This window comes from Bos indicus, chromosome 2 (genome assembly GCF_029378745.1).
Source record: "Bos indicus isolate NIAB-ARS_2022 breed Sahiwal x Tharparkar chromosome 2, NIAB-ARS_B.indTharparkar_mat_pri_1.0, whole genome shotgun sequence".
Taxonomy (NCBI): domain Eukaryota; kingdom Metazoa; phylum Chordata; class Mammalia; order Artiodactyla; family Bovidae; genus Bos; species Bos indicus.
Window position 1 is genome coordinate 79,752,449 of NC_091761.1, and position 22,513 is coordinate 79,774,961.

Genomic DNA, 22,513 nt, shown 5'->3' on the forward strand with positions numbered 1-22,513 from the left:
CAGAACAAGGTTGTATCTTGGCCACTCACAACCACTGTGACCATTGAAGTGAGTGATGGTCAGTTCTTTCATCTATAATATACGTGTCTTGATGCTTATCTTGTTGAGTTGTGTTGGACATTAAGAGACATTTTAGCCCAGTGCTTGACACATAGTTGAAGCGGTATACCTAGTTGGGGCCATGACCATCAGAAAATCTTAGAAACCCAGAATGACTTTAGTCCAAGATTTGGGACCCTGAGATTTTCTTATAAGTAGAATATTTTTCTGTCTCTCCCCTTCTCTGACTCTTTCTTTGTCTCTCCGCACTCCCTTTTTCCCCTTGCCCCTCCTTCTTTGGTATCCATCATACAGATCTCGTTTTTGTTGGATTGTTGTTGTTTAGTCTCTAAGTTATGTCCAACTCTTTCGTGGCCCATGGACTGTAGCCTGCCAGGCTCCTCTGTCTATGGGATTTCCCCAGGCAAGAATACTGGAGTGAGTTGCCATTTCCTTCTCCAAGGGATCTTCCTGACCCAGGGATAGAACCTGAGTCTCCTGTATTGGCAGGTGAATTCTTTACCACTGAGCCACTAGGGAAGCCTTTTTGTTGGATTACTACTTTCAGTTAGCTGCATATTATTTTCAAGACTTGTAGCTGGTAGCAAAGCTGTAATGTGGGACCACTCTGTACCTTCATTAAGAGAGTCTTAAAAATGGTGCATATTTGGAAAATACTTATTCATTACAGAGTTTATTTCGATGAAGATGAGGTAGTATTGTGTTATCCTGCTCTGAAATAAAACTGCCCGAGGTGATGTTTTTAGTTGGTATTTTGGTGTAGCATAGAACTCATATATAGTTCCTTAATTCATAGTCTAAAATGGCAGCCCAAGAACAAAGGATTATCATATGGTGGTTAAGGCATGTCTCAGACTAGACTGACAGGGGCCAGGCTAACCTGATAAACCTGCTAAGCCAAGGCCAGTGATTGATGGCACAGCATAGATAAAAGGATGAACAGGGCTTGGTTCTTTCCTCCAACTTTGAATTGAGAAGTACTGGAAAAAAATTTATATCAACAGGAGCAGAGGCTGGCAGTCACGATGTAGTGAGGCCATGATGGGCCATGTACAGGCAGAAACTATGAATAAGTCTTTGCAGTGGGCCAGCTATGGAGTAGAAAGTGAGAAGATCAGTCAGTAGCAGGCCCAGAAAAAGCAGAGACGTGAGCAGGGGATGAGCACGGGATGAGCACATGGATACTAGGCCTGGAAAGGAAGTCTTCACAAACTCAAGTTACTTTATTCTATAATGCACTCTTACACTCATCCACACTCACTCTTGGGTGGGCTTGGGTCCCAGCTTTTCTGGTAGCTCAGTGATGGGTTCCTCGGGGAGTTCTTGAGTGTGTCATTATTATAATAGAACTCTCTATACTTGATGTAACTAGAGAGCATCTCTGTGCCCAGCAGCTGACAGAGCCTGACCAAATCATACTTCTCTCTTCTCGCATCACAGACTCCAGTGAGAGTGTTGGCATGAAACTGTCTCTGCCACTAAGCGTGGGAGCTTCGGTAGGTTTTTAAAACCTTCTAAAGTCTTCGGTTTCTTCCTCTGTGAAAATTAGGCTGTTATTCTTCTATACCACAAATCTGTTCTTTAGACTGGGCTTGTGAGGTGTACTTACTGAATTCCATTGTTCTTGATATAAGACCCAGATAGAAGCCTAATTGTTATTGACCTTATGTTTATCATTTTTCACATAGGCAGCCAGCTTTTCATAATTTTGAACTGAAGAGTTGGTAGACCAAACTGTCTTTCAAAAACCAATTAAGACAGATGTCTAAATTAAAAATGCTGTGGCATGTAATGTTTTAATGTCTTGTGATCAAATTCCCAAGATCCAAGACCCAAGAAGAGGGAAAATTCCTCCGTGTGAAGTGAGTAGCATGTTGTCATTGCTGCAGATTCCACCAGCTTTCCTTATCCAGGCATTTTGTGTATCTCAGGCTTTCATACCAACTTCATTAAGACCATACATACCTCATGCACCCCTGTGATATTGATAACTCGCCTGTTCCCTGTATACAGAGACCATTGGTAAGACCATTTGATAAGTGTCATAGGGCTCACTGATGAATTTAACTGAGATTCTCGAGTCCATAATAGCCAGTAGATTCCAGTAGAGTCAAACTGTGAGTTTCCCTAATCAAAGTAGATAGTATTTATGGAATACTTGCTGTGTGTCAGGTGCTGTGGTTTGTGCTTTGACACACAATCTCTTTTAACCCTCAGATTGGACAAGGGGAAGAACCAGTCTTGTCCTCCTTGTCCAGAGATGAAACTGCAGTTGGAGAGGTTCAATAATGCGCCCAGGTTCACATAAAAACTAAAAAACTTTGCTAGATAACATTTGAAGTGTTGTAATGTTGTATGGCATGGAATCTGAGCATAAAGCTCAATATGTAAGTCAGGATGTTGTTCAGTCGCTCAGTCATGTCCCACTCTTTGCGACCTCCATGGACTGCAGCACGCCATGCTTCCCTGTCCTCCAGTATCTCCGGGAGCTTGCTCAAGTTTATGTCTGTTGAGTGGTGATGCCATCCAACCATCTCGTCCTCTCCCACACTGTTTTCCTTCTGCCTTCAATTTTACCCAGCATCAGGGTCTTTTCTAATCAATTGGCTCTTTGCTTCAGGTGGCCAATGTATTGGAGCTTCAGCTTTAGTATTAGTTCTTCCAATGAATATTCGGTGTTAATTGCCTTTAGGACTGAATGATCTGATCTCTTGCAGTCCAAGGAACTCTCAAGAATCTTCTCCAGCACCACAATTCGGAAGCCTTTTTTATGGGCCAAGGGTGACTTGGGTTCAAATTCAGTCAGTTTCATCATCTAACCCCTTCACCCTACACACTGACTTTTACTTCAAAACTGCCTTCAGACTGAAGCTCAGACTCTTCACCCTGACATTTGAAGCTGTCTGCAATTTGATCCCAGTCTTATTTTCTAGGCTGTTATTCACAAAAGGTCTTTGTTCAAGGTAAGCTGTTTGTTTCTCTTTGTCTGAAGTGTGACTGGGTGGGCCTTTATGTTGCTGCTGCTGCTGCTGCTGCTTCTGCTAAGTCGCTTCAGTCGTGTCTGACTCTGTGCGATCCCATAGACAGCAGTCCACCAGGAATCCCCGTCCCTGGGATTCTCCAGGCAAGAACTGGAGTGGGTTGCCATTTCCTTCTCCAAAACATGAAAGTGAAAAGTGAAAGTGAAGTTGCTCAGTCGTGTCCGACTCCTAGCGACCCCATGGACTGCAGCCTACCAGGCTCCTCCGTCCATGGGATTTTCCAGGCAAGAGTACTGGAGTGGGGTGCCATTGGCTTCTCCGCTTTATGTTGCTATCCATGTTTTAATCCTTGTTATAGCATGTGTCGAATTTCCTTTTTTTAAAGGCTGAGTAATATTCCATTGTATCTGTCTACCATATTTTGTTTTCCCGTTTATCCATCTGTGGACACTTGAGTTACTTCTGCCTTTTGGCACTTGTGAGCCAAAGTTGAACCTGGGTGCGCAGATATCTGCTTTGAGTCTCCAGCAATTCATAGTTAAAAAAAAAAATACATTTGAAGCGTACAACAATCTTAGCAAAAAAATTTTTTAAAGGGGAGGGTTCAACTGTGATCTGAAAACCAAATCTCATGCTACTATTCGGGGGAATGCTACTTTATCTGAATTTTGCCCATCCTTTTAGACCTGCCCAAGTCCTCTAACTTCTGGAACATTCTTGGACCTCTGCAGTTGACAGTGACCTTCATTTAAACCCAAAGCACTCCTTTAGAAAGAAGACTAATGCATTCATTTAGCTAAGAATCACTTAAATCCTATTTCATCTGTTTTTGTGGCTAGAGTGGATAACCCTTAAACTTTATGTTTTATGATAAAGAAGTCTCACCTCCTAAGCTCTGTTATAACCTCCTCAGGGCATAGGCCACAGGAGTGTCTTACATTTTCACTGTGCCTAATACGATATTTTGCATAAAGAAGGCTCTTGAAAAATTTGCCGCTTACTTGTTAAACGCTGTAGCCTAAATTCAGTCAAGACCATGTGGTTGTGCAGCCTTGTGAAAGGTTATTTTTACTTTATTTGAGTCCTGACCCCTTCTGGATTTGAACTATTATTACTTTAGAGGTGAAAATAACATGACTTGGAGACTAGGACTTGGAGAACTCCAACATATTCTTGAATATTTTTTGATGAAATTTTAGACTAAATAATTAGCATTAAGTGAACTATTTAAATAAACATGACCTGTTCCATTGCCACCTTGCTGATTCGTTTCTCTCAAGTTAAAAGGATGATTGTGACACAGTGTCTTGCGTTTCTTCAAGACGTAGGCACAACTTTATGTGCTGGAATAAACATGAAAAAAAATTCTTTTCCGTTGAGATACAAAATTTTCCTGTAACTAGAAAATCTTCTCTCCCCTTTTCTTCTTTGTTTATTTCTGGTGGTGTAAGGATGTCTCCATTCCTCAGATAGTCAGAAAGAGGCTTCTGCCCAACAGAGTCACTCTGTTATACAAAGGTGAAGACCCTGTTGTAAGGCACTGTACAACACAAGTTCCTGTGATGAGGTGTTCTTGGCCACTTTTTGCCAGAGCTTCCCAGGCCTGACAGCAGCATGGACTGTGTGCTCTCATGAAAAGAGAACAGATTCTTGGCTCCTTGTCCTGATTCCACTTTTGTTAGATAATGTGGTCATACCACTTAACTTCTTTGTGCTCCGTTGTTAAGGACATTGAGATGGAGACTTCATTTCTGTCTCATGGTGATTTAGGAAGAGTTTAGTAAAAAGGTGCTTCAGTGTATATTATATACAAGAAACTTTAATAACTGTTGGGGTGAGTTTTTAAGAAACTGCGGTGACTGTAAATAAATGGCTAAAATTCGTTCTGAAGAAAGGAAGAAGCTGACATATGGGATGCCAAATTAGAGCCTCAGCAGAACAGGGGCTTCAAAAATATTTTGGAAGAATCTGATATTTGAAAAGAAGCCTCCAAGTAATCATCATGGTGAAAAGAAGTCACTATAGGATTTCCTATGGTATTTATGGTTTATTTATAGTTTTATTTTCAATTTCATATGTGGAATTGAAATATAAGCTTTCAGGGTTAGGGCTTCTAAAGATCTTATTGTTGCACTGTGAAGAACTATGATATGAAGATGTGACACCTTTGTGACTGTTCTGTATGTTTGCTAGCGTTTCGTGAACCTGGCCTTGTGGAAGAATATGTATACAGTTCTGCATAGTTGAGACACACAAAATATTAAAACTGTAAAAAGGCTTTCCCTTTTAACTTGAAAAAAAAGTGTTTCTGGTTAGATATCTTTCCGAAATGTATTACATGTGTCCTTGTCAACGGAAACAGAATACTGTCTATCTCATTTTGGCCCTTAACTGTTAGGCTGTGTTCTGACTCAGTGCTGTAATAAAGCACTCAGGGCCAACTGAGCTGAGCTATTGGCTCTTATTCTAAATGACTCTTCACTTTTATACTTTTAGAATTATTTTGACCACTTCTTACTCCTTTTCTTTTTTCTTTGCTTTTCTCCCTTTTCCCCCTTTCCCTCTGTCTCTCTTTTTCCATTAGTGGCTGTTGTTTCTTTCCTTAGGGTGGGAACTTGTAATCTGGTATATCAACTGTATGCAAACTCTATGTGCATATTACATGTATGTTTTTTGGAGAGAGAAGGTTCATAGCTTTCAATGGCATCTCAAAGCCATCGACAGCTAAAAAAAATGAAGTGCTCAGTTAGCAGTATTTTTTAAACTGCAAGATTGAGCCTTTAAGTGATGAAAACCATTTAGTTTTAAAACATTTTGTAATGAAAATGAATAGCGTTGAACAAAGAATATCAGTACATTGCATATGATAAGGATATTTACTGTTTTGTGAAATTTTTATTTCATGCATATGTCTACATGCATGTGTATGTAAATATACATTCAAGCACAAGTACTTGGTTGTCATGAAAATATTTTTTACGCTGAGTCATAGTCAAACGTTTGAAACATACTGCCATGGGAAGGCCCCAGTTTACAGGTGAAGCTGCTGTTTCTCTGTAGTGTACTGAGATGCCATATGCTGAGTTTATTATAAACGTGGCTAAGATGAAAGTAACTGAAGCTGGGAGAATTTTCTTTTCTTTTTGAAGTGTTCATGGAATTAATTACATAGGACGATTTAAAGGGGAAGGTAAAATAGTATAAGACAGGCCAACGCAGCTGTGTTTGAAAGTAAAACCTGGTCCTTTGAGCCCTGAGGGTGAAGGCATCAAGCAGTGTTTTTAACCTTGGTTACTTGGTTCTTTTTCTGGGGAGACTGTTAAAGATGCGAATGCCTGGCCCTTCTCTGCTGCTGAGTCACTTCAGTCGTATCCGACTTTGTGCGACCCCATAGATGGCAGCCCACCAGGATGCCCCATCCCTGGGATCCTCCAGGCAAGAACACTGGAGTGGGTTGCCATTTCCTTCTCCAATGCATGAAAGTGAAAAGTGAAAGTGAAGTTGCTCAGTCATGTCCGACCCTCAGCGACCCCATGGACTGCAGCCTTCCAGCCTCCTCCATCCATGGGATTTTCCAGGCAAGAGTACTAGAGTGGGGTGCCATTGCCTTCTCTGGCCCTTCTCTAGAGAGTTGAAATAGAATCTCTGAGGATGAGGTTCTGGAAGAACTTTCCTATAGAATTAAATGCTTGGTCCTTGTGCTATTTGTCTGTCTGGGCCCTTTCCTCTGGATTCCGGATTGTGGTCTGGAGAGTGGAGCCTGTGGGGTGCCTGGCCTCCAGTAAAGATTTCAGTTTTCCCTGTCATCACAGGAGGAGCTCTCTTTTGAGTATTATTTGGGTATTTACAAGGCGCCTGTTCTGGAATTCTAGAGATATCTGAAGTATGAGATTGTTTTGACGTAGGAATGTTTGTACATTCTTGGTTTAATGTCTGCCCTTGAGAAGTGAGAGATAAACTTGATAATTGAACGTGCCATTTGTGGAAAGGTAGCGCCTTTCTTCTACCTCTTCCCTTTGCCTTTTCTCCCCACTCCTTTCCCTTCCCTTCTCTCTTCCCTCTTAGACGTCAGAGGCTGGGTCTATAGGATGGTGAGAGTGGAGGGGGCCTTCCGTGTCCGGTGATGTGCACGCTTCAGAACTCGGGGTGCTGAGGGCTGGGAGTATGGAGATGGTAAGCTAGGATTGCTAGGAGGTTGGTTACATGGAGTGAAAAAGGACATGGATTGATCACATCCATCCATCCATCCATCCATCCACTGAGGGTAATGAGAACCAGACTTGCCCCTGGTGGAGAAGGTAGATAGAACCTAATTGGGAAGTAGTCTTTGGCATTATGTGAAGGAGTCCTTTTTGGTGTGATCAGCTGAATAGAAGAACAGGCTCTGGATTCCAGTAGGTATTGCTCTGTGAGCCCTTTTGGGACAGAGGGACCAGGTGGAGTGCCAGTGCAGTACAGAAGTCTGATAGGAATGAGCACATGTATGGATGTGAGAGTTGGACTATAAAGAAAGCTGAGCGCTGAAGAATTGATGCTTCTGAACTGTGGTGTTGGAGAAGACTCTTGAGAGTCCCTTGGACTGCAAGGAGATCCAACCAGTCCATCCTAAAGGAGATTAGTCCTGAATATTCACTGAAAGAGATCTCTATTCTTTCCCATTCTACTGGGAAATAGACACCCTGCACCCTAATTGCGTGGGAGCTGAGAGTCTTTCTTTACAGCAGCAGTCTTGTCTGCTCTTGCTAAGATTGTATTCTTATAGGATGCTGCTGCTACTGCTGCTAAGTCACTTCAGTCATGTCCGACTCTGTGCGACCCCATAGACGGCAGCCCACCAGGCTCCCTGTCCCTGAGATTCTCCAGGCAAGAACACTGGAGTGGGTTGCCATTTCCTTCTCCAATGCATGAAAGTGAAAAGTGAAAGTGAAGTCACTCAGTCGTGTCCAACTCTTAGGGACCCCATGGACTACAGCCTACCAGACTCCTCCATCCATGGGATTTTCCAGGCAAGAGTACTGGAGTGGGGTGCCATTGCCTTCTCCGACCTTATAGGATGAAAATAGATATAAAAGTGACCTGTTCCGTTTTCCAGGTTGGGGGAAAAGGCTTTTATAATTAAAATAATTGTGACCCACGTTTTGAAAAAAAGATCAGAACATTTTTACTGTTCTGTTTTCTATTCTGTTTAATTTTCTAGAAAGATCTAACAGTCTCCTTGAATCCAGTGGTGACAGTACTGGAAAAACTTGTTGGCCTAAAAATGTCACCTTTTGCTGCTTGACCCTAGAAAGGTGGGGAAGTTGGAAGTGAGCTTTTTCTTCTTTCTTTTTTTATCTTTTTCTTTAAAAACCTTTTCATAACTGACATCTTTTTTGTTAGCATCCCCCTTCCTGCCATCTTTATAATGTTAAAACTGAAAGGAAAAAGGAAACTGCTAAGATGAGTTACAGTTAAGTAACTTTTGCTTGCAGCATTGTGGTAGTCTTTGTGCAAAGTGACCTAACCCAACTCTGTTCTTGCTGCTGAGAATTTAAGATAGAAATGGAAAGAAACATAAATAATGTTATGGTTTGCAGTGTGAGAGGCTTACTGTCTGCTAAGATAACAGCATGGATCCTTCTGAAAGTACATTTAAATTCTACATTAAATTTAAATTCAACATGAAATGTACTCTTTCAGCAAGTACTTTTCAATTCTGATATTGAAGTCCATTAGATGTAATATGAAATTATTTTGTTTGAGTGGTGGTGGTGGTGGTTTAGTCACTAAGTTGTGTCTGACTCGTGTGACTCCATGGAATGTAGCCCGCCAGGCTCCTCTGTCAATGGGATTCTCCAAGCAAGATGCCCAAGGGAAAGCTGTAACTCTGATATTGAGTTATATGTGGTCTGAGCCCATTGTAGAGATGGACAGACTATGAAAGGGCAGTGCCAAAGTCAAGGTCCCATTGGATAGGTATGGGTGTAGGCATGGAGGAGGGGAAGCCTGGGTCACTATAGACTGAAATTGGAGGATAAAGATGAGAGAGGGAAGCACCAGTTGTAGCTGGAATCCAGGAAAGCATAGTCTTGCTGACAATTAGCTGTGGTCGGTGACGAAATTTTTGGCAAGTATGACGGTTGTGGAGGACTCTTATTCAGGATCATGAGTTAATCTAGAGATTTATTTTGAAAGCTTTTTTCAATGTATAAATCTGTGCTTTCCTGTATCAGCAAAATAAACATTATCGGCCATCTATCTTCAGAGATGTAAAGTGTTCTTGAAAAGTACAAAATGATCAGGCAGTAGAACTAGTGTTTTTATTTTTTAAATTTTGAAATTATTTTCAGGATGTACCACTGTTAAAACTTTTTATTTTATACTGGAGTATAGTAGAACCAGTGTTTTTAAAAGGATAAAGCCATGCAACACTAAGACTTAAGATGGTAAAATGGTTGTATTTTATTCTTTCTTTTGCAGACATACATTGGAAGTGTGGTTATATCCGTTAACCCATACCGGTCATTGCCCATTTATTCACCAGAGAAAGTGGAAGATTACAGGAACAGAAATTTCTATGAACTGAGCCCTCATATGTAAGTATGGTATTAAAGTATCAAGTTTCTCTTTCACTCCAGGGATGTTGAGTTGACAGATGTGTCCAGCTGTTTCCTTTGAGTCTCAGGAAAATGTTATTAGTCATTTTTAAAAATCAGATGAAGGAACATAGAAGCTAATTGTTACAGCTTATTTTAAATTAAAAAAAAAGAAGACTTCATTTGTCCTCAGGCTCTTTAAGTCCTGAAGTATTTGGTTTCAGTATGTAAAGTATTTTCTGTTAAAAATTCTGTGTAAGTAGCAGCTGCTGCTAATTATTTTTGCAAATAAAACAGGAATGTGTATTGTTTGTTATTATAAACAGCCCAAGCAGTGTTTCCATGCCTTTGTTGGGTCAAGAAAGATTCCAGGTGTTGGATTGTGTAATGGGTTTTGAGAAAAAGAAATACATAATACCTTCAGTTTATAATCTTCATGGACATTGTTCACCAGATGTGTGCATTAGGCCAATGATTTCACCTTCCTTGAAGTTAGTCACTTGTTTGATTTTTCTGAGAAGGTCACTTGTTGTAAATAATTCCCGTAAGTAATAATCTATAATTGGAGAAGGAAATGGCAACCCACTCCAGCATTCTTGCCTGGGCAATCCCACAGACAGGGGAACCTGGTAGGCTGCAGCCCAGGGGGTCGCAAGAGTTGGACATGACCTAGCGACTGAAACCAACCACAAGAGTTGGACATGACTTAGTGACTAAAACCAACCAACCAATAATCTACACTAGTTACCTAGTGAGAAACCCTGAGCTAAAGTCAGAGAATCTGCAGAGTTTTAGTTGTGTCCTAGCAGAAAAGAATTTTTTGTGTATGATTGAAGATGGGCTCTATTATTTTTACTAGAAAATAAATCTGATAATTAAAGAACATGCACACTACTGTCCAGATACTGATTTTAGGTTTTTGGGTTTTTTTTTTTGATAGTGGAGCATACAGTAATATTTTTGAACTGTTTGAAACTAAAGATTTAAATAATTTGTGGGAGTGGTTATTAAAACTAAACACTGTATTTTACCAATCAAGTAGATTTTGATTATTCAGTTTGCTCCTTAGGAGTATATTTTGTAAGTGAATTTGTTTCATTTTGCCTTAGCAAAAATAAAATCTGAAATTTGTTTGATAAAGTTCTCTTTATAAGTCCCTACAAGGAAATACCTTATTTGATGCCTTAAGATTTGTTTTAAGTTCTCAGCCTTCAAGTCATGCCTCTTAAGTGCATAGATCAGCTATATCAATATTGTGCCAGGAGCTTAGGAGAAATTTAGTTTCGTAAGCCTTACTCTAGTAGGCCAGGAATCTACATTTTACACAAGCTTTCCAGGTGATTCAGAGGTATTTGCAAGTTTGAGGACCTGTTGTGTTGTGCGTGCGTGCGCGTGTGTGTGTGTGTGCACGCGCATGCGTTCAGTCACTCAGTTGTGGCTGACTCTTTATGACCTTATGGACTATTACCTGCCTCTGTCCATGGGATTCTCCAGACAAGAATACTGGAGTGGGTTGCCGTTTCCTCCTCCAGGGGATGTTCCCAACATCTCCTTCATTGGCAGGTGGAGTCTTTTACCATTGAGCCACCTAGGAAGCCATTGTCTTAGATATATATTTGCAGGTGTTTTCCTTTCCTTAACTGCTTACTGCCTTTTACAGTAATAGCATTAATAATACTAGTAGTAATAGCTTGTATTTATTGAATACTTACTGTGTGCAAGTACTTCTCTAAATACTTGAAGTGTATTGTAACTCATGTCATTCTCAAAATAATTCTGTGAGGTAGGTACTATAGTGTGTGCATATGTGTGTGCTAAGTTGCTTCAGTCGTGTCCAATTCTTTGTGATCCTGTGGGCTGTAGCTCACCTGGCTTCTCTCTTCATGGGATTTTCCAGGCAAGAATACTGGAGTGGGTTTCCATTTCCTTCTCCAGGGGATCTTCCTAACTCAAGGATTGAACCTGTGTATCTTATATCTCCCGCATTGGCAGATGGGGTCTTTACCTCTGGCGCCATCTGAGAGGGGAAATTGTCTCAGAATAATCAGCCATTTATCAAAGCCACCCAGCTCTGGGTTGGGGAGCAGGGATGTGAGAATAGTTACCTGCCGTGCCTCTCAGCTGGAAATACATTCTGTCATTTTCACATTAGGCCTGTTATTCTGCAGTTTTATTCTGCCATCCTTGGGTTGCCTATGTTCCTGCATTCTGAGCTCTCCAGGATAACTTCGCTGTGCCTCGGTTTGCCTCCAGAGACTGCATGCCATTTCTTCCATTTGCAGCTGAAATCTCCACTTTGGGGTTGTTTAGTTGTGTGCTAGATGTATATTCTAGAACACAGAAATTCATGCCCTGGAATATCCATTTTTTATACCTGCTCCTAAAGATTCTTATAAGAGGCTACATAGCACTGCTTACCTGAATTCACCTTTTATCCCCAAGGGAAAAATACCACACTGGCAATAAATTCCCAGAGTGCCTGTGATAAAGATAAGATATTTTTGCCATGCTCTGTAAATTAGTGGCTCAGTGGTAAAGAATCCGCCTGCAGTGCAGGAGATGCAGGTTTGTTCCCTGGGTCGAGAAAATTCCTTGGGGAAGGAAATGGCAATCCGCTGTAGTATCCTTGTCTGGGAAATTCCATGGACAGAAGAGCCTGGCGGGTTACAGTCCATGGGGTCACAAAAGAGCTGGACGCAGCTTAACAACTAAACAGAAACATAAAACATTGTATGTGGGGTGAAAGGTACAATCTCACCTATTAAATCTGAAATCGCTAGATTCATATCACAGCTCCCTCCCCACCTCACTTTTCAGTCCTCAGCACATTCCTTCCCACCATCAGGTCATCTTTGCACATTCTGTGCCTTCTGCCTGGAATGCTTTTCCTCTCCCTTTCCCCCAAGGCAACTCCTGTTCTTTAGATCTTAGATTGCATTAGACCCTATCCTTGCCAAAGTCAGATCTATTGCTCTTGTCACAGTTACAGTTAAACATTTCTTTCGGACGTTATTTGATTCCTGTCAGCTTTACCTGCCTTACCAGCTTTTGCTCACCGTAATTTGCTTAGCACCTGAAAGTAAGTGTTCAAAATACATTGATCAAGATTTGGTTTGAGTCCCAGTTTTCCCATTATAAACTCTGTAACCTTGAGCAAGTTACTTGAAAAAAAAACATCAACTCAGAAATTAATTGGCTGCATACAATGGGAAAATAACTCATAGGATTTTTGTGAGGGATAACTATCTAGAAGATATTTAGAAAATACAATTATCTGATATAAATACAGTGCTTATCAGGGAATCCGTTGTAATGGACAGCTGCTGCTATTAACAGTGATAAGTATAATAATTATTATAATACGTGGGACACATTTCCAACATTCTGACAAGCTCTTCCTTACCGTTTTCTCCTCCATGGTGGGACATTTCCACTTACTTTAATGCATTTTCCTTCATTATTCTTTGTGAATGTCCATCTTTGACAGCATTTGAAACAGAGTTAGTGCTTTCTAGTTTCCCTGCTAAAACCCAACCTGACCTTTTCAGAGATAGGATCCACAAAGAGAGGATCTTTGTGGTATAAGAAGATAAGATGACTTTAAGCTTTTGATGCATTCTAATGATAACTACTTCAGGAACTTGGTTCCAGTTTGAATAAAAAATAACTTAAGCAGCTGCTCAAACCATGTCCCTTGAAAATTGCTGATTAATTTGCCTCATATTTTATTTGAAGTTTCTCTTGATCTGTTGTTCACTGTTAGTCTGCAAAACTGTCCAGATATTTCCCTCATAACTCAATGTGTTTTTGAAGGTGTCCAGAAATGGTCTTTCTTAAGTGTCAGACAACTGAAAAATATTTACATTCTACATAAGTATGTGACTTTCAGAGAGCGGAAATGTATAAATGAATAAAATGAAGATAAACAGTGGCTTCTTATCTATATTCCTTTTAAAAAATGTTTTCTTAACTCATGAATAAGGGGTTGCTGCCAAGTCACTTCAGTCGTGTCCGACTCTGTGCGACCCCATAGACAGCAGCCCACCAGGCTCCCCCATCCCTGGGATTCTCCAGGCAAGAACACTGGAGTGGGTTGCCATTTTCTTCTCCAGTGCATGAAAGTGAAAAGTGAAAGTGAAGTCGCTCAGTCGTATCCGACTCTTAGCATTCCCATGGACTGCAGCCCACCAGGCTCCTCCATCCATGGGATTTTCCAGGCAAGAGTACTGGAGTGAGGTGCCATTGAATAAGGGGTTAAATGAAGTAAATTAATTGCTAGTTATAAATGACCATCAATCACTTTTATAAATTATAGTTAGCTACAGACAAATCATTGGAAAAGACCTTGATGCTGGGAAAGATTGAAGGCGGGAGGAGAAAGGGGTGACAGAGGATGAGATGGTTGGATGACATCACTGACTCAGTGGACATGAGTTTGAGCAAACTCTGGGAGATAGTGAAGGACAGGGAAGCCTGGCGTGCTGTAGTCCACGGAGTCGTAAAGAGTCGGACACGACTTAGTGACTGAACAACAACACAGACAAATTACAAGCACTGTTACCTAATTTATGGAAGCATATGTACATATATAGCACTTTCCTGGTGGTTCACACAGTGAAGAATTTGCCTGAAATGCGGGTGACCCGGATTTGATCCCTGGATCGGAAAATCTCCTGGAGAAGGAAATGGCAACCCATTCCATTATTCTTGCCTGGAAATTCCCATGGACAGAGGAGCCTGGAGGTCTGTAGTCCATGGGATTGCAGAGTCAAACACAACTGAACGATAAGACTAACACACCACATGTACATATATACAATAAATATACGTAAGACAGGATTTTGAAGAATTTGTATGAAAAGGCTAATTGTTTCTATTGAGTGGTATTATGGATATTTTTTAATGTTCTTCTCGTTTGGTGTTCTTTTATGTAAGAGCCATGCATTGCTTTTCTAATAAGAAAAAATAAATAATAGAAGTAATGGGGGGGGGGGAAGGAAAAAAAAGCCAAAAATGGTTTTCTGGTGTCATAATCTCTTCTTTCCCCTCCTTCTTTGAATTCCTGTCCCCTTTATGTTTGAAGCTATACCTCAAGCCTGATAACATTGGGTGGCTGGCTCTGCATAGATGATACTGTTTACCTTTCTAATTGTGTAAGCCATGTCTTTCCAGTGTGGTTTTTACAGTTTTTGTGTATAAGGAATTTTCCTTAAATATCCCAGGGAGGACTTGCTACATTTTAGACCACTTAGTAACTCTGTTCATGGAGAACTGCCTCAAAGGCCAAACCTGAGAGATGGGGAAGAATGATAGGGGAGAGATAAGGGGGATGACTGAACTGGTCACTCCCTCCACTCAGACTACCGTGGCGACATACGCTTTCTGGTATGTTAATTACCAAATCAGCTGGCCTGTTCTTGGGTTATTGCTTTTTTTTTTTTTTTTTAACCTTGCAGCACTAGATAGGGTTTATCACCCTCAGATGGATCTTTGTAAAATCAGAAAACCCCCTGGGGTCCCTGTTACTATCTGTGTGAACTTCAAGTTCCTTGGCTTATTGTTCAGGCTCCTGCCAGTCCAGCCTCAGTCCTCCTCTCCAGTCTAAACACCACTACATGCCTTCTGGAGTCACAGGTTTCCATGTCTTCTCCTTTCTACGTCTCCCACCTCATATCCCAACTCTACTGTTAACATCCTGCCTGTCTCCTAGGTTCTGTCTTAAAGGCTTGATCAGCCCTAGACTGATCCACTGGTGACTTTCCCTGCCTCTGAATTCTTGGAACCACTCATATGATCTTACACACCACCTTTCTTACTGTGGCTAATTGTGTTGCAGCATCATCCTCCTTAATGAGACCGAAGCTTCTATAGATCAGGAATTTTATTCTGTCCATCTCCATGGCTTTCACAATGCTTTTCTCTTAAGAGCTCCATTACTTGAGTACAAAAGAGGTTTTAAATAATGTTTCATTACATTTTGCCTGTATTATCTCTGACAATTCAAGGAAATCAAACTATTCTTGGAAGGCTATTTGCAGAGTTTATTCAAAACTTCATGTGGTATAATGAGAAGTTTTTTTCATTTTTACAATAAAGTAGACTAAAGTATTTTTATAGTGCTCTTCAACACTGAGTGTTCAATTTATTCCTGATGTAGAGCACTTACTATCTAATTTTATGCAGTGTCTAGGGAAGGGAACATGCCTCTAGAAGGAAAAGTACCCCACCACCTACCCCTCTCAGTGGTTGCAACCCCGGAGCAAGCTGAAATGTGTCCTTCTCAGACTGAGGTATAATACGGTGGTCATATTACATAGGCATTTCAAGCACTATTTGAAGGAAGCAGTCTTTGCATTCTGGTAAATGGAAAAGCTTGCAACACATTTTAAAAACTGAGAAAAATATCTTAAGGCCTTGAAAAATTTCTGGCTACTGTCACCTAAAAAGGGACAAGTGATTAATGGGAGGATGTAGACGTGTTCCTGTCAGTTTTCCAGACGTCTCTAGGGAACCTGTGATCCCTAATTTTATGATGATTGAATTTGTAGGGCTAGATATTAGTGCTTAGAGAATGGTGTTGCTAGAAAGATGTTGTGGATTTTGAGTCCTTGTTAATCCTGTACTCCTTTCAGGGTGAACCAGATTCATATTAGAAAGAACATTTCTGACCGTGTCTCACAATGTGCTGGTGCTGTGGTTGCATGTCCAGGACTTAGGATAGAGTTTAGGGCAGAAGCCCCAGGCATTGTCCCTGTTCTGTGACCAGTATTTTCCTTAGCAGAGTTAAAATATTGTGAGTAAAAATTTATTTGTTTGGAGAAGTCTTATGGTAACTAGAGCCTGATTCTAATAGAGGTTGCTTTTACAACTGGGTTTAAGGTACTTTATCAAGGCGAGAGATGGAGAGAAGGAGAAGGGAAGGAGAGGAAGAGGGAGAAAGATAGAGAACAAGAGAAAATGTTGATGTGATGTCCTGTCATGAGGCTTTTGTATTATTTCCCTAATTTTCCTTTTGAAATAGGTGAGCCTCTCATTGATTCAGTCCCTTCTGGAAAACCACTTTCAGAAAAGGGTTTTGTGCTTTCCCATCTAGCATTCTTTCTGGTTATTGCTTTAGGAAAGTTACTCATTTACTGAGCAAATGTTTATTGAGAGCTTACCATATACCAGGCTCTCTTTTAGGCACTGGGATATAGCTGTGAACAAAGCCAATAAAATTTCTGTCATCATGAAGGAGACAATCCTCAAACTTAAGTGTACAGAAACCGATGTTGTTCAAACCATCCGTTCAAGGGGAAAAGGGAAGAGGAAGGGAAGGGAAACTCTTATGAAAAACAAAATGAATTTAAATACTATTCTTGTAAAGCACCTCTAAGCCATGTTCTCTCAGGTAGTTTAAGTCAGTAGGCCATTGGTTGTGATCTGGTAGGGTTTGTATCTGCTTAGGTCTCTAATCCACATGAGTAACTTGTGCTCAGGAGCACCTGAGCTCCATCTTACTCTCTAGTTTGAATACCTTAACAACTCATATGGAATGTCATATCTTAAAAATCATTAAAATTGCCCTTTTCCCTTGCTGTGTGACTGTCTTGGGTCAAAATAAGCAGAAGGCAGTCACCACGTTTGCTTTGTCTTGGCATATACTTGTTGGATTCTGGACAACGGTGGATGAAAAACTTTCTTGATGTAGAAAGACTGGTTTATTTAAGCAGTGTGATACCCTGTGGTGGTGAAGGACAGATGTTAAATGGAAGCTTCCTGGGCCTCTCACTAAATCAGCTTTTACGAAGCTCCATGATCTGAACTTCCTGCCTTTAACTCAAACTTTTATTCTCTATCGCTTTATGGGAATTATTTTCAAAATAGTGTCTTTTAGAACATATATTATTAGCAGAAATTGACCTAAGCTAATTTCTCTTATAGTTTATGAACCTTTTAAAATTAAAGTCAGAAAGCTTAGGTTCTATATAACTGTGATGTTTTTACCATGAGAATTGTGATAGAAGGATACATTTATTAATGAAAAGTGTTTCTGTATGTCTGCAAAGTCTCTGAATTCTAATTTCTAGATCCCTAATTAAAATTTTTATCACTCTTTAGAAAATGCATATCTCAGACATGAAAGAAAGTTTATGTTGAAAAGGTGATTCTTTGAGCCAGCTAAGCACATATTCATACCAACAAACATGATTATTTCAATGGTATGTAATATTAAAGGGAAAAATTTAATTCCTAGCAAAATAGGCTGCTTCCCGCCAGAATGTTACAGGACTTTGACAGGCCCTGAGAAATCCTACAACATTCTGGAAGAGATCCATTTCACCTTAGGCCTCAGCCCTGATAGGAGTTAATAATATAACACTTCATCTACTGTTAGAACACACTCGAGGAGTGCTGTCTGGAGAGGTTGTGTTCAGAGGGTGGGGAGGGGTCCCCCCTTTGTTGTTGAAATAATACTCACTGCTGTGGCCTGTTGTTGGGACTTGTGTGACCATTGGACCGGATGGGTGGGGCAAAGGGAACTGTGTGGGAGTTTGTCTAAACAGGGGTCAGCAAATACTGGTCTGTTCTGGGGGAGGTCAACAAAATCAACGGTAATAGAAACAGAGTTCAGTAAGGCACTTAGGAGAACCACTCTTAGGAGACAGGGCCCCAGGGCTGTCATGGGACAGAAATACTTGCAAGGGGAGTGGGTCCTGGAGGACCATCCCCTCCCCACCCCAGGGTGGGGGCGGTGCTTGCTGCTGTGCCCACTGTCTAGGTGTGCTGTCTTCCCTGCTCCAGCCTGTCTCAGGGTTCCAAATCCCCAAGCAGAAGCGATGGTTCATTCATTCACTCAGCATTATTAAGCATCCATAGTATGTGTGAGGTGTTGGGGATACAGAGATGATTTGTCCCTGAAGGATTTATAGCCAAGTGGGGGAGACATACCAGGAAGTAAATGAATACGCAAGAGATAGAACCGCCATGCAAAAGGTGGGAGATCAGAGTGACCATGTGTTCTGGCCTGCCCTTGACAGCCTGTCATTCCAGCATAGTTATCAATAGTGCCCCCTGTCTGCAGGTGTCTTGAGTGTGGTCCCCCATGGATAAAGTTCTGTGGGCATGCCAGGGAGAAGGTGTTAAGCCCTGCCTGAGGGCGGGGGGATGGGACAATAGGATTTTTGAAGAATGAGTTAGCTGCATAGATAAGGAATAGCATTTAGGGCCAGGATATAATTTTCCCAGCAGAGGGAACAGTGTTGATCCAGTGATTCAGCAGATGTTATTGAGTGCCTGTCATGTGCCAGGCATGAGTGCAGGTACCAGGCAAAAATCTCAGCCTTTTTGAGCTTATATCCTAGCAGGGGGAGAGACAATAAACCAGAGAAGAAAATAAATGGTGTTGGAGATGGTGACAAGAACACAGGAGGCCTGTGTGGGGGTGGGAGTACCATGGTGTACCATTTTAAATAAGGCAGCCAGGGATGCCTTACTTCTGAGACTGTGATACTCCAGTGGGTCCTGGAGATAAGGGGATGAGCCATTTGGAGGGAAGAGTGTTCTGGCAGAGGGAACAGCAGGTGCCAAGGACTGAAGGAGAGAGACAAAGGTACAAAGACATGGCACATCCTTGATCTCAATTCCTTTGGTCTGCAGAGGCTGGAATGTAGGATGCATGCTGGGAAGGGGGATATATGTGGAAGAGGAAGAGCTGATCTGGGTCACAAAGGGCTTGTGTGCTAAGGATTTGCAATTTTAAGCAGGCAGGAGAGATAAGGGCAGCCTTGAGATTTGAAACTCTAATACTTTGGCCATCTGATGCGAAGAGCTGACTCATTTGAAAAGACCCTGATGCTGGGAAAGATTGAGGGCAGGAGGAGAAGGGGACGACAGAGGATGAGATGGTTGGATGGCATCACCGACTCAGTGTACATGGGTTTGGGTGGACTCCGGGAGTTGGTGATGGACAGGGAGGCCTGGCGTGCTGCGGTTCATGGGGTCGCAAAGACTTGGACATGACTGGATGACCGAACTGAACTGAGATTTGAACTGTCCTGGTGCCCCAGGGGGAAGGGAACTCAAGGACAGTGAAGTTTAGGGATCTGGTCGGCTTTGGCAGTAATCCAGGCTGGAAGGAACGAGGGCAGAGTCTCATCTGGAAATGGAACATTTCAGAGGCAAACCCATAGAATCCAGTGGGAGTGACTCAGAGGGATGGGAGGAAGCTCAGAGGCCAGTCTTGACCCCTGGCTGAGCTGGGGGTGTGAATGCCAAGCAGTTCCCCCAAAGCTAAGCTAGTCTGGAGACAGCCTTGTAAAGTAGCTGTGGGTACTGGGAGTTGGCATGGACATGAAATGGGGCACTTCTTCCCTGGCATCTTCATATTCCCTGATCCAAGCATGTGAACAGAGTGGCTTGTCTGAACTTCTGGAAGAGAATATGTGTGTAGAACTGCATTTCCAATATTGAATATCCACTGATGCCATAATGCAATATTGCCACTCATACTCAATCACTCAGCCTTACTTGTTTATAAATGTGCTTCTGAAAGGTTTTATGTAAAATTTGAATCCCTCATTAGTGTATGAAATTACCGTGTAGCTGTTTTATTTTTAAGGTAATTATTTGTTCCAAGTCCAGTTGTTTATATCTCTTAACTCCTTGGCTCTGTGGTGCTTTGGTCTGACCTTTCTCCTCAGGTGATTAAGGTTTGGAAAGCAAATAGACCAGCCTTTGCTGTGTGTGAACTCGCCACCCTCATGTTTTCTACATTTAAGATCCAGAGTTACCTGTGTATATTTTTAAGAGAGTGTGGTACTGTAGTCTTGTTTTCTTATTCCTTACACCTGGTAGCTTTGAAATTTCAGCATGGAGACATTCACTGCTGTCATCAGTTCTCATGGTCCCTTATCACTTGTTTGCTTTATTCCCTCGTGGCCTAAGAGCAGATGTTGTGTGTTTTCTGATACCAAAGGTATGGTTATTTCCAACACCAGCCAGTTCTCTGACACCAGCTGGCAATTCACTTCTGGCACTAACTACCAGAGTTATTGCAGATCCCATAGGTCAGAGGCTCTGCCCTACAAGTCGGCCCCCGCTTCTGATGCCAGCAGAAAATGAAGTGCCCAGGCCCCCCAACACTTCTAGAGTTGACTGCAAATTTGGGGGCTTCTACATCCCCCTTCAAGTTCAATACTTCACTAGAATGACTCATAGAACTCAGGAAAACACTTATATTTATTGATTTATTATAAAGGATGGGCTTCCCAGGTGGTGCTAGTGATAAAGAACCCACCTGCCAACGCGGGAGACCTAAAAGACATAGGTTCGATCCCTGGGTTGGGAAGATCTCCTGGAGAAGGAAATGGCAACCCACTCCAGTATTCTTGCCTGGAGAATCCTACAGACAGAGGACCCTACAGTCCATGGGGTCTCATAGTGTTAGTTGCTTAGTCATGTCTGACTCTTTGTGACACCATGGACTGTAGGCCATCATGGGGTCTATTTGGTTTCTAAGAGTTAGACATGACTGAAATGACTCAACATTATAAAGGATACAACTCAGAAACAACCAAATGGAAGAAATGCATAGCACAAGTATAGGGGAAAAGAAGTGCAGTTTCCATGCCCTCTCTGGGTGGATCTGCTCCCCAGCACATTAGTGCCTTCAACCCAGAAGCTTCTGAATCTCCTTGTTGAAGAGTTTTATAACCTAATCTGCAGCCACCCCCACCTGCTTCCTGGAAGTGGGGAGTGGAGGCTGAAAGACCCCCTCCCCTCTAATCATACATTTGGTCTTTCTGGTGACCAGTCCCTAAGCTGAAGCTATTTGGGGATCCCGCCATGAGTCACCTCATTAGTGTAAACTCAGGTGTGGGCAAAAGGGGCTTGTTATGAATAACAGAAGACTTTCCTGTTACTCAGGAAATTCCAAGGGTTTTAGGAGCTCTGTGCCAGGAATCAGAGTCAAAGACCAAATATATTTCTTATCATACTAGAGATGAGCTTCCCAGGTGGCACTAGTGGTAAAAAACCTGCCTGTCAATGCTGGAGACATAAGAGATGCAGATTCAATCCCTGGGTCGGGAAGATCCCCGGGAGGAGGGCACAGCAATCCACTCTAGTATTCTTGCCTGGAGAATCACATGGACAGAGGAGCCTGGTGGGCTACAGTCCATAGTGTCGCACAGAGTCGGACATGACTTAAAGCGACTTAGCAGGCACATGCCACAGATTGGTATGTGTGGATACGCCGTTCTTGAGAAGCATAGGAAGCTTGCCCTGAAATACTTGAATGTTAGCTTCCTGAAGCCAGGTTAATGTAACAGTTTCTGTAAAGTGTTCTAGAAAGCTGAATTAGTGGGGACTCCTTTTTATAAGAAATATCTTAAGTAGTAGTTCAATCTAAGGGGAGTTCAATTCCGTAAACACTGAGAATTATAAAGACTGTGCTGTCCAGTCCACTCTCAGGTCTCTCCTCCATGCTGGCCCTGGAGGAGATGGGCATGCAGCCCCGCTCATGCCCTCAGGACTTTGCTCTGTGATTATCTCCCCACTGCGCTGTTATCAACCTTTTCTTCTCCTCCTTCCATTCCCACCAACATACATGCTGTAATGTTTCTCTTGCTTCCATGTCTCCGAGCTATCACGCTGTTCGTTTCCCTTTATTACAAAACTTGAAGAAGTTTCACATGTGTGTTGTCTCAGTTTATCTCCTTTTCTTTGTTCTCTTTAGTCAGGCATTTACTTCTGTTCTCCATGAAAACTGTTCTTTATCAAGGTCATCTGTGACCTCCATGTCATCAACTCCAGTAGTCAATTTTGAATTCTCTCCTTCCTTTAATTATCAATCATATTGGACAATATGACCAGTTCCTTCTGAAACCCTGTTTGAATTTGGCTTTCTGACCTCCA

General features: G+C 41.8%; 1 protein-coding gene across 4 annotated transcripts in view; it reads left to right on the forward strand.

Annotated features, from left to right (window-relative positions):
• The window catches only part of MYO1B (myosin IB), a 199,171-nt gene that overhangs the window by 44,957 nt on the left and 131,701 nt on the right, over positions 1-22,513 (forward strand). For all 4 annotated transcript variants that reach the window (XM_019974173.2, XM_019974180.2, XM_070769490.1 and 1 more), the window contains exon 3: positions 9,501-9,616. In XM_019974173.2, coding sequence (XP_019829732.2) covers positions 9,501-9,616 — 116 coding nt within the window. The remainder of the gene's footprint in view (positions 1-9,500; positions 9,617-22,513) is intronic.